Source organism: Enhydra lutris, unplaced genomic scaffold (assembly GCF_002288905.1).
Source record: "Enhydra lutris kenyoni isolate GAN:26980312 unplaced genomic scaffold, ASM228890v2 scaffoldscaffold13, whole genome shotgun sequence".
In the NCBI taxonomy this organism is placed as follows: Eukaryota; Metazoa; Chordata; class Mammalia; order Carnivora; family Mustelidae; genus Enhydra; species Enhydra lutris.
The window spans coordinates 48,772,631-48,783,238 of record NW_019154097.1 but is presented as its reverse complement, the minus strand read 5'-3'; the positions used below and the strand labels follow the sequence as shown (position 1 = coordinate 48,783,238).

Here is a 10,608-nt window from a genome sequence, read left to right as displayed (position 1 = left end):
GGCGGGGGAGGGGGCGCTGGCGCTCCCGCGGCGGCCGCTCCTCTCTGTTTGTGTTTGTAGCAAGATGGCTGCCCGCCTCGCACCACGTGACGCGGCCGCGGGGCCGCCCCCTCCGCCGCCGCCGCTGCTGCCGCCGCCACCGCCGCGGCCGCCCCCTCCGCCGCTCCGGTCCCCAGCGACCCGCACGGCCTCGCGCCCGCCCCGCCTGCCCAGTGGGGAGCCCGGATGCCCGCCGCCCCCGACCGCCCCCACCCTCCCGCAGGTGACCTGAGGCCTGGCTCGTCACGTGACGCAGGGCCTGCAGCTGGCCAGGGGGGGTCGGGGGGGGGTCGGGAGGGGGTCCCCCCCCCGGGGCGCTCCCCGGCCGCCCCCCGTCTCTTTCGCGGCACGTGACACGCGACCGTCGCGACGGAGGTGGCATCGCAGGGCTTGCCTTGCCAGTCGGCTTCCTCCAGGAAGCCCGCCTGGGTTGAAGGAGATGACATATAATCCAGAGGTGCGTTCATCAGACGTCCTGGGATATGTAAAATAAGTGAGGAACTAATGATTTGGAAACTGTCCAAGGCAGCCCTGGCTGGTGAGACCCATTCCGTCTGGCTCCGCCACCGACTAACTTCTGGACCCGGGGGGGGGGGGTGGAGGGAAGGGGGATACAGTCAGGTGTTAATGCTGTTCCCCACCCCACCCCCCATCTCCACTCCTCTCCCTTCCCCAAGTGCTGAATTAAAATAGGTGAATATGAAAGGCTGTTAAAAGAGATAAATTATTATGCAAATATAAGTAGATTGGCACCTTCTTTGTTTAAAAAGGGGCGTTTCAAGAAAGACTTTTTTAAATCCCTGAACTTTTAGGATGAAAGTTTTTTTTTCCTCTGTGTATTTCCACCTTTTTTTTGCAGGGTGAGGGTCGGGGATAGTTATTCCAGAATGTATACCTCACTTTCCAGCTTCCTAAAACAGCTGTTAGCAAACACAATGTAATCCTTCTCAGGACCGGGAAAAGTAAAGTCAGATTGGGAATTTGAGTCCCTTGGGTTGTGCTGTATTGGAGCACAGACCTCAGGAACTACCAGAAGGCCCTTTGTTCCTGCACCCAGTGTTCCCCAGGCTTCTAGGCACTTGCAGTTTTAGTGTCTGTTTTTTTTCCCAGTTCCCTTCACATTCCTGCAGTCAGGATTTCTATCTTAATGCTACCAGTCTCACTGCTTGCTGGGCGGCTGGAAGATGGCTGTTGTTTAAAGCAAGGGTTCCCGTTCGGGTTTCATTCATTACTGCCTGTGGCCTTGAAAGTAATCTCTTCTGTCTCTTGAATGTATGGTAAAACATTTAACATAGTACCTGGCACAGGGCAAGTGCTCCACAAATGTTAGCTGACAGGGGCTTCTGCTTCCAGCAGGGTGGACAGTAATAGATTGTTAACACTGTATAAAAATGTATCAATAGGGCGCCTGGGTGGCTCAGTGGGTTAAGGCTCTGCCTCTGGCTCAGGTCATGATCTCAGGGTCCTGGGATCAAGCCCCGCATCGGGCTCTCTGCTCAGCAGGGAGCCTGCTAACCCCCTCTCTCTCTGCCTGCTTGTGATTTCTCTCTCTCTGTGTCAAATAAATAAATAAAATCTTAAAAAAAAAAAAAGAAAGAAAGAAATGAGTATCCCTAATATTTAAAAAATAAAAATGTATCAATAGAACCCAGGCTTGGGTGAGAATTCTTCACCTAAAGTTCATAAATGTAGGACAGTTTTTTGTTACTCAAAAACTTGTTGCTGCTTTTTGTTTGTTTTTTAACTTTTCTAGATTGTGTTCTAGGCTATTCAAGTTCCCAAGCAGCCTAGCTAATCTCTGAATGAGTAAGGTTTTAGCATGTTTCAGTTGTTAATGAGCAAATGCCAGATTGCAAATTTTGGTGGAGAAATGGTATAGGGGAAGTGGGGAGACGTCTGTGGAATGCTGTCTGTAGGAGATTATGGGGGCCTGTGCTGAGCTACACGGAAGGCATTTGGGTAGGTGTAGGAAAAGCAGGGGTCTGCTTTACAGTAGCCGCAATCCAACTGATTGGAGAAGAGTTTGTGGACTGCTAGCTGGATGAGAAGGGAAGTGGAAATTCAGCTGAGGGCTTTGAATGCCACCATAGCACCCTCTAGTAGGTGGCAAGGAGCACACGCTGGACTCCAGGGTACAAGATTAGAGTGATCAGGGGCGCCTGGGTGGCTCAGCGGGTTGAGCCTCTGCCTCTGGCTCAGGTCATGATCTCGGAGTCCTGGGATCAAGCCCCCCATTGGGCTCTCTGCTCAACGGGGAGCCTGCTTCCTCTTTTCTCTCTGCCTACTTGTGATTTCTCTCATCCTGTCAAATAAATAAAAAAATAATGATAAAAGAAAAAGACTGATCACCGAGGGTCCCTTATGTTCCAACTTGGGACCCTGGCCAGGCAGTCTCCCCCAACTGTAAAACTGGGAAACATGTTGCAGCTCCCCTGTTGCTGAAGACACTGTGGAAGGTAAATCTGTTCAGTGCCCTCTTTGAGAAAGGAAACTGAAATCAGAACTGTGCGTCTCCCATACAAAATGAAAAAGAGAATTACCAAAAAATCATGTTGACCTAAAATATTTTTGTTTATTCAGGTGTTAGGCTGTAAAATGTCTTGGTCTTTGTCGTTTTAAATTGGCACGTTTTGGGGGCACCTGGATGGCTCAGTCAGTTAAGTATCTGTCTTCGGCTCAGGTCATGGTCCCTGGGATCCTGGGATCGAGCCCCATGTATGGCTCCCTGCTCAGCCGGGGAGTCTGTTTTTCCCTCAGGCTGCTGCTCCCCCTGCTTGTGCACACACTATGTCTATTTCTGTCACTATCTCTGTTGCTCTCCCTTAAATAAGTAAAATATAAATAAATAAATAGGCACGCTCTTGAACTACAAAAAGAAACTTGGTTAGGTGATTAATGGAGATGAAAGGGGGTCTCAAGTCTAAACAGCCAAGCTCTGCCTTTTTTTCCTAAGGGCAGAGTCCTCTGTGGTATTTGTCTTCAATGAAATGCAAAAAGATTAGGGCCATCTTAATGTCAAATCAGTTTATTACAGTGCCTGACTTCACCCACCTAAATCATGAACCTTTATATTCATCTGGATGTCAAAGTTTAGAGAACATATTTCAGATCTCATGAAAAGACACATATACTGAGTAAAGGAGCAATAGTTCGTTTTTTTGAAAAAAAATTTTTTTTAAAGATTTTACTTATTCTTTTGACAGAGAGAGAGATCACAAGTAGGCAGAGAGGCAGGCAGAGAGAGAGGAGGAAGCAGGCTCCCTGCAGATCAGAGAGCCCGATGCGGGGCTCAATCCCAGGACCCTGAGATCATGACCTGAGCCGAAGGCAGAGGCTTAACCCACTGAGCCATCCAGGCGCCCCTATCAAGTCTTCTTGATGCACCTTTTATTGCTGAGGACTTTTCCTTGGTATGGATGTGCCATTCTGTTTAACCATTTACCCATCAAAAGACAGCTGGGGTGTTTCCAGTTCGGGGCTAGTACAAATAAAACTGCTATAGACATTCATGAACGTGTGTGTGTGTTTGTTTTAAGATTTTATTTATTTATTTGACAGAGAGGGAACACAAGCAGGGGGAGCAACAGAGGGAGAAGGAGAAGCAGACTCCCCGCTGACCGAGGAGCCCAACCCAGGGCTCAATCCCAGGACCCTAGGACCATGACCCAAGCCAAAGGCAGACACTTAACGACTGAGTCACCCAGGCGCCCCATGAACACATTTTTAAGTGCCTCCGAGTGCTCTTGCTGGGTTGTATGTTGAGTGTATGTAATGCTGGTTAATTTTAGAAGAAACTGCCAAACTATTTTCCGGAGTGGCTGGACCATTTAACATCACCCACAGGCAGTGTGTGAGACATTGAGTTCCCCTCCATTCTCTTGGTATCATTAAGTCAAGACTGTTTCTTGTAGACATTCTACTAGCCATGTGGTGGTACCTCATCACGGTTTTAATTTGCATTTCCTTAATGGCAAACAATGTTGACTCTCTTACGTGCTTATGTGCCATCCTTATACCGTCTTTGCCAAAATGTTTGTTCAAGACTTTTGCCCATTTTCTAATCGGGTTTTTTGTTTTCTCTCTTGAGTTCAGAGAGTTCTATTCTGGATACAAGTCCTTTGTCTAATAATAAATTTGCAAATATTTTCTCCCAGTCTATGGCTTCTCTTTTCATTCTCTGAATATGGTCTTTCACAGCGTGAAAGTTTTTTATTTTTCCCCTTTTTGCCACCTTGAGATACAATTGATAAAATATAAATTTTCTTCTAATAGATTGTGCTTTTCATGTTGTCTTAAGAACTCTTCACCTGACCCTATGTTCATGAAGATTTTTTCCTTTATTTTCTTCTAAAATTTTCATAATCTTACATTTTTATTTAGACCTATGATCCATTTTGTGCTAATTTTTTGGTATACGGCTAAGGTTCAATTCTTTGCCTTTTTATCAAATTGTTTGAGCACCTTGGTGAAAAGACTTATTCTTTCCCCTTTCAACTGCTTTTGCACCTTTGTCTAGCTATATTTGTGTGACTCTATTTCTAGGTTCTTAATTCCAATTTATTGATTTGTGTGTCTATCCCTTGAGAGATACCACACTGTCTCCATAGTGTGTTTATGTAGTAGTGAGTCTTAAAATCAGGTAGTGCAAATCCAACTTTTTCAAAATTGCTTTAACTTCCCTTGCCCTTCCATATTAACTTTACAACAATAAAGTTGTCCATAACTACAAAGACTTTTCCTGGGAATTTCATAGGAATTGCCTTAAACCTAGAGTTCAGTTTGGAGAGAACTGGTATCATTACTGTGTTCAGTCTTCCAGTACGTGGATATATGGACATCTTGCCATTAATTTAGATCTTATTTGAGTTCTTCATCAGGGTTTTATAGATTTTAGCATACAGATTCTATACATGTTTAGTCAAACATACACCTAAATACTTCTCCCTCCTTCTACTTGCGTCCTCACCCTCTGTATATCCCCCCATTGTAAATTTTATTTTATTTTATTTTAAAGATTATTTATTTATTTAAAATTTTTTTTTAAGATTTTATTTATTTATTTATTTGACAGACAGAGATCACAACTAGGCAGAGAGGCAGGCAGAGAGAGGAGTAAGCAGGCACCCCGCTGAGCAGAGAGTCTGACGCGGGGCTCGATCCCAGGACCCTGGGATTATGACCTGAGCTGAAGGCAGAGACTTTAACCCACTGAGCCACCCAGGCACACCCATCTGTAGATATTCTTTAACAGGTTGAGGAAGTTCCTTCTATTCTTTGCTGAGAGTTTTTTTCATAAATGAATACTAAATTATGTTAAATGTTTCTTTCTGCATTGATTGGGAAGACCATATACATTGTTTTGTTTAGCCTGTTAATATTATGAATGAGAGCTATCGGTTTTTTTATACTGAACCAGTCTGGCAACTTCGGACTAAATTCTACTTGGTGGGCGCCTGGGTGGCTCGGTGGGTTAAGCCTCTGCCTTTGGCTCAGGTTATGATCCCAGGGTCCTGGAATCAAACATCAGGCTCCCTGCTAAGTAGCCTGGTTCTCCCTCTCCCTCTGCCTGCTGTTCCCCTTGCATGTGCTATCAAAGGAACGAATAAAATCTTGAAAAAAAAAAAAAAAAAAAGTAGGGCACCTGGGAGGCTCAGTCGTTAAGTGTCTGCCTTCGGCTCAGGTCACAATCCGAGGGTTCTGGAATTGAGCCCCTCATCGGGCTCCCTGCTTGGTGGGAAGCCTGCTTCTCCCTTTCCCACACCCTCTGCTTGTGTTCCCTCTCTCACTTGTGTCTTTCTCTGTCAAATAAGTAAAATCTCTAAAAAAAATAAAGTCTATTAAAAAATTTTGGTATTTGAGAAAATGCACCTGCACAAGAAGGGGAGAGGCAAAGGGAGAGGAAGAAGCCAGCTCTCTGCTGAGCAGGGAAGCCCCATAAGGATCTCAGGACCCTGAGATTGTGACCTGAGCTGAAGGCAGATGTTTAACTGACTGAGCCACCCAGCCTCCCGGCATTTGCCTATTTCTGTGTCTGTGTGTCATTCTGGTAATTCTCTTGATATTTCAAACTTCTCGTGTTTGTTACAGTGATCTGTAATCAATGATTACAATTCACTGAAAGCTCAGATGATGATTAGCATTTTTCAGCAATAAAGTATTTTCAAATCAAGATGCATACTCTTCTTTAAGACATAATGCCATTGCAAACTTAACAGACTACAGTATGATGTAAACATAAATTTTATAGGTACTGGGAAACAAAAAAAATTTGACCCACTTTCTCGTGATACTTTATTGCAGTGGTTGGGAACCCAACCCATAATATCCCTAAGGTATGCCTGTATTATTCTCTAAGTAAGTATCTTTTGCATATGAGGATCTTCAGTGCTATCCCTACTTTCGTTTCTGGTAATCATAAATTGGGTCTTCCTTCTTTTTTAGGATTTTATATTTAAGTAATCTCTACCCCCAACATGGGACTCTAACAACCCCTGATCAAGAGTTGCATGCTCGGGGTGCCTGGGTGGCTCAGTGGGTTAAGCCTCTGCCTTCGGCTCAGGTTAGGGTCTCAGGGTCCTGGGATTGAGCCCCGCATGGGGCTTCTCTGCTCAACGGGAGCCTGCTTCTCCTTCAGTCTCTGCCTGCTGCTCTACTTACTTGTGATCTCTCCCTGTCAAATAAATAAATAAATAAATAAGTTGCATGCTCTACCAACTGAGCCGGCCAGGCACCTCCAGTTTTCCTTCTCTTGTTCTTGCTTTTTTGCCAGCCTCGCTAGATGCTTATCAACTTTATTGATCTTTTCCAAAGAACCACCTTTTATATTGAGTTTCTCTATTGTTTCTGTGTCCAGTTTTATTGGGTTTTGTTTATTGTTTCTTCACTTCTCTTCCTTTGGCTTTATTTGGCGCTTCATTTTCTAGTTTCTTGAGGGGGAAGCTTAGATTGCACTTCTATTCTTTTACAAATACCCTTCAGGGCTCCTGGGTGGCTCAGTTGGTTAAAGGACTGCCTTCAGCTCAGGTCAGGATCCGGGAGCCGCCAGATTGACTCCGTGGACTCCCTTCTTAGCAGGGAGTCTGCTTCTTCCTCTGAAGCTCTCCCTTCTCATGCTCTCTCTCTCTCAAATAAATAAATAAAATCTTTAAAATACCTTTCAGTGTTCCCAGAACATTCTTTAGCTCCCTGAAGAACTCCTGTTTATCCATCAAAAAATCAGCTCAACGGGCGCCTGGGTGGCTCAGGCATTAAGTATCTGCCTTTGGCTCAGATGATCCCAGGGTCCTGGGATTGAGCTCCGCATCAGGGTTCCTAATCTGCAGGAAGCCTGCTTTTCCTTCTCCCACTTCCCCCTGCTTGTGTTCCCTCTCTCGCTGTGTCTTTCTCTGTCAAATAAATAAATAAAATCTTAAAAAAAAAAAATTAGCTTAAATGTTACTTTGGAGGCAGAACAGGGTTGTGGCCAGCCTCTCCTCCTCACCCCCACATAAACCCCCAAACTTGTGATTATGGAACAATCTGAGGCTAAAAGGAGACCTACAGGATTTAAATGGTGCTAGTTTTCAGGAACCTGACCCCTTTCCAACCTCTAGTCAAATGGGGTCATAAAAATGCCAACTCACATGTGTAGGCTTGAGTTTACAGGGTTATACTGAGTTTCACAGTTACAAAACGAATTATCCTCATCTGAGTGCTGGGGCAACTCAAGCAGATAACAGTTCTAGGTCCCCAATGCAGTTCTAACTCTTTTTTTGTTGTTGTTGTTTTGTTTTGTTAAATGGTCTAACTTTTTTTCTTTTTGGTCTAACTCATTTTTGAAGGAACTCTCCAAAAGCTATACCAACCTGGCCAGGGGAGAAACCCTACCCGCCCTTGGGAGCCACGAATCCCGAGGCGCCGTCCCTCCCTGCCCGCCAGGGGGCGCAGGTCCCTACTGGGGTGGGCAGAGGCAGATGAGCTAGCTGGTGGGTAAAGCTGGGGGGGTGTAGGAGGGTCTATGTGCTCTGAGGGGAGCCTTGAAGGCTGGCCCTAGGGCTCATAGCTTGGGTCCCTAAGGGCTGACTTGGGTGGGGGCTCAGCCCTTCCAAGAGACAGGGGAGAAGAACGCGTCCCCGTGTCCTACAGGGGAGACCAGAGGCAGCGTCTTCTGTCAGCAGGGGCCTTGGGTAGGAGATCGGCTCTGCCAGCTCCGCTACGCCTCCTCCGACCAGAGGAACTGCGATGGACGCGGGAGTCCAGATCTGCCTTCAGGCCCCTTCACCTTCTCGTGAACTCTCAGCTCTCTCGGTTGTCTTTGTCAGCCCCTATACCCAATCCTCCACGCTCCTATTAGAGTCTCCTCTCTCCCTTTCCCCGCTTCAGGACCCTTCCGTGGGCCAAGAACTGGGACGGCCTAGGAAAGCGGACCCTCCCGAGCTTTGACTTGGTACACGCCTCCTGCCTCCGCGCCCCGCTTGCGTGGCGCACACATGGTGGAGCGGGTCTCCCGTCGCTCTCGCGTGACTTAGACGCAGCGCACGGTCGCGCGAGCGCCCAGAGGGGCGGGGAGAACGGAGGCCGGGAAGGCGATTCGTGGCTCGCGGGGACAGGCGCGCGTGCGCACTGCGCCGCCCTTCCCGGAGCCCGGATCCCGGATCCCGGATCCCGGATCCCGGATCCCGGAGTCGTCCCGGCGCCCGCGATCTCGCGATCTTCCAAAGCGCCGCGTTTCTTCTCTTCCTGGGTGGTGTGTATCCGACGCTGCGCGCTCGGTCCGTGCGGGTGGGCGCCGCACTTGAGTGGCCCTGCCGGGAGCGGGCCGCGTGCTCGGGGAGAGCACCGTGGATTGGAGAGTGTAGGCGCGGAGGAAGGGGTTGGGGTGGGGGCCTGAGGTGGGGGGCGATGTCCTGAATGAATAGAAATTGAGGGTGAGAGAGATCCGGGAGCTCGAGGTGAGGGGGAGGGGACCGAGGTTGGGAGCCGAGAGGGGAGTTGAGTGCGCCCCCTTCTGACTGCACCCTTTGGGCTGGAAACGGGGTAGGGAAGGCAGCGAAGTCGCTTGTCACCTCTCTCTGATCTCCTCCCTTTTCCGCGTCAGGGCGCACAGCATGGCGGAAAACCGAGAGCCCCGCGGGGCCGTCGAGGCTGAGCTGGACCCGGTGGAGTATACCCTTCGGAAGCGGCTCCCCCACCGCCTGCCCCGGAGGCCCAATGACATTTACGTCAACATGAAGACTGACTTTAAGGCCCAGCTGGCCCGCTGCCAGAAGCTGCTGGACGGAGGGGCTCGGGGTCAGAACTCATGCAGTGAGATCTACATTCATGGCCTGGGCCTGGCCATCAACCGTGCCATCAACATTGCCTTACAGCTGCAGGCGGGCAGTTTCGGGTCCTTGCAGGTGGCTGCGAATACTTCCACCGTGGAGCTGGTCGATGAGCTGGAACCAGAGACTGATACACGAGAGCCTCTGACCCGCATCCGCAACAACTCGGCCATCCACATCCGGGTCTTCAGGGTTGCACCCAAGTAGTGGAAACGAGGATGGCCACCTTACCCGCCCACCCTCACATAACTAGGCTCAGATATGGCTCTTCTTGTACAGAGGACTCTGAATTGAGAGGGAGAGTATTGTCTCTTGTTGGGCCCAAGCAGTGGGTCTTCCCAGTCTTTGTGGTCTGTAACCATCGTCCTAGGCAATAAAAACTACCAAGTTGTGTTAGCATGCAGCCACCCCACTGCCATTGTTTCTCCCCTGTGTAAATTCTGTATGTATGGGGCAAGGGAGAGTAGGAACCTTTACAAGTATGTATGTACAGGAGGGAACCCCAAGTGTTTCCTGCCTCAGCAGAGTGCATTAGTAGTACTATGGACAGTGTAACAAGCAAAACCCTGGGAATCCCAGTGTTTGCTTTGAATTTTTTGGTACTCTAAGAAGCAGGTGGAGTGGATAAGGTATACACTCTTGGCTGCTGAAAGCGCAGCTGGGAGGGTTGTATGCTCAGGAAGCAGCTGGCTTTTTTTTTTTTTTTTTTTTTTTTAAGATTTACTTATTTATTTATTTATTTGACAGACAGAGATCACAAGTAGGCAAAGAGGCAGGCAGAGAGAGAAGGGGGAAGCAGGCTCCCCGCGGAGCAGAGAGAGCCTCAATGCTGGCCTCCATCCCAGGACCCTGAGATCATGACCTGAGCCAAAGGCAGAGGCTTAACCCACTGAGCCATGCAGGCACCCCAGCAGCTGGCTTTTGATGGCGGTTCCCAGGACGAGGAAAGGGAGAGTTTAAGGATGAAGGGAGCAAAGACTGGGACCTCCTTTGTGACAGGGAGTAACACTGCTTTATTTGATCCCGGGTCCTGCTGGGCCCAAGTGGTTTCAAGCAGCTGTGGTGCAGAGCCCTTTAGACACACCTGGGTGTGCTGCTCCAGTGGGAGAGGAGAGCCCCCTGCCCGAATTACTGGGCACACAGGTAATAAGTATTTTTTGCTTGGGTATTTGGTTTTGTTTTTTTTTTTTAAGATTTTTATTTATTTATTTGACAGAGAAAGATCACAAGTAGGCAGAGAGAGAGAGAGAGGAGGAAGCAGGCTCCC

At 48.2% G+C, this 10,608-nt stretch overlaps 1 protein-coding gene across 3 annotated transcripts; it reads left to right on the top strand.

The window, feature by feature from the left end:
* The first annotated feature begins 8,600 nt into the window (after nucleotides 1-8,600).
* On the top strand, nucleotides 8,601-9,758 carry LOC111145880 (POP7 homolog, ribonuclease P/MRP subunit). 3 transcript variants are annotated; one of them, XM_022501167.1, is made up of 2 exons: nucleotides 8,601-8,764; nucleotides 9,116-9,758. In XM_022501167.1, the coding sequence occupies exon 2, from the start codon at nucleotides 9,126-9,128 to the stop codon at nucleotides 9,546-9,548; it is 423 nt and encodes a 140-aa protein (XP_022356875.1). In that variant the 5' UTR covers nucleotides 8,601-8,764; nucleotides 9,116-9,125; the 3' UTR covers nucleotides 9,549-9,758. The 3 variants fall into 3 exon arrangements, with proteins under 3 accessions (XP_022356875.1, XP_022356876.1, XP_022356877.1); XM_022501168.1 differs by lacking the exon at nucleotides 8,601-8,764 and adding an exon at nucleotides 8,778-8,872; XM_022501169.1 differs by lacking the exon at nucleotides 8,601-8,764 and adding an exon at nucleotides 8,778-8,876.
* The last annotated feature ends 850 nt before the right edge of the window (nucleotides 9,759-10,608 follow it).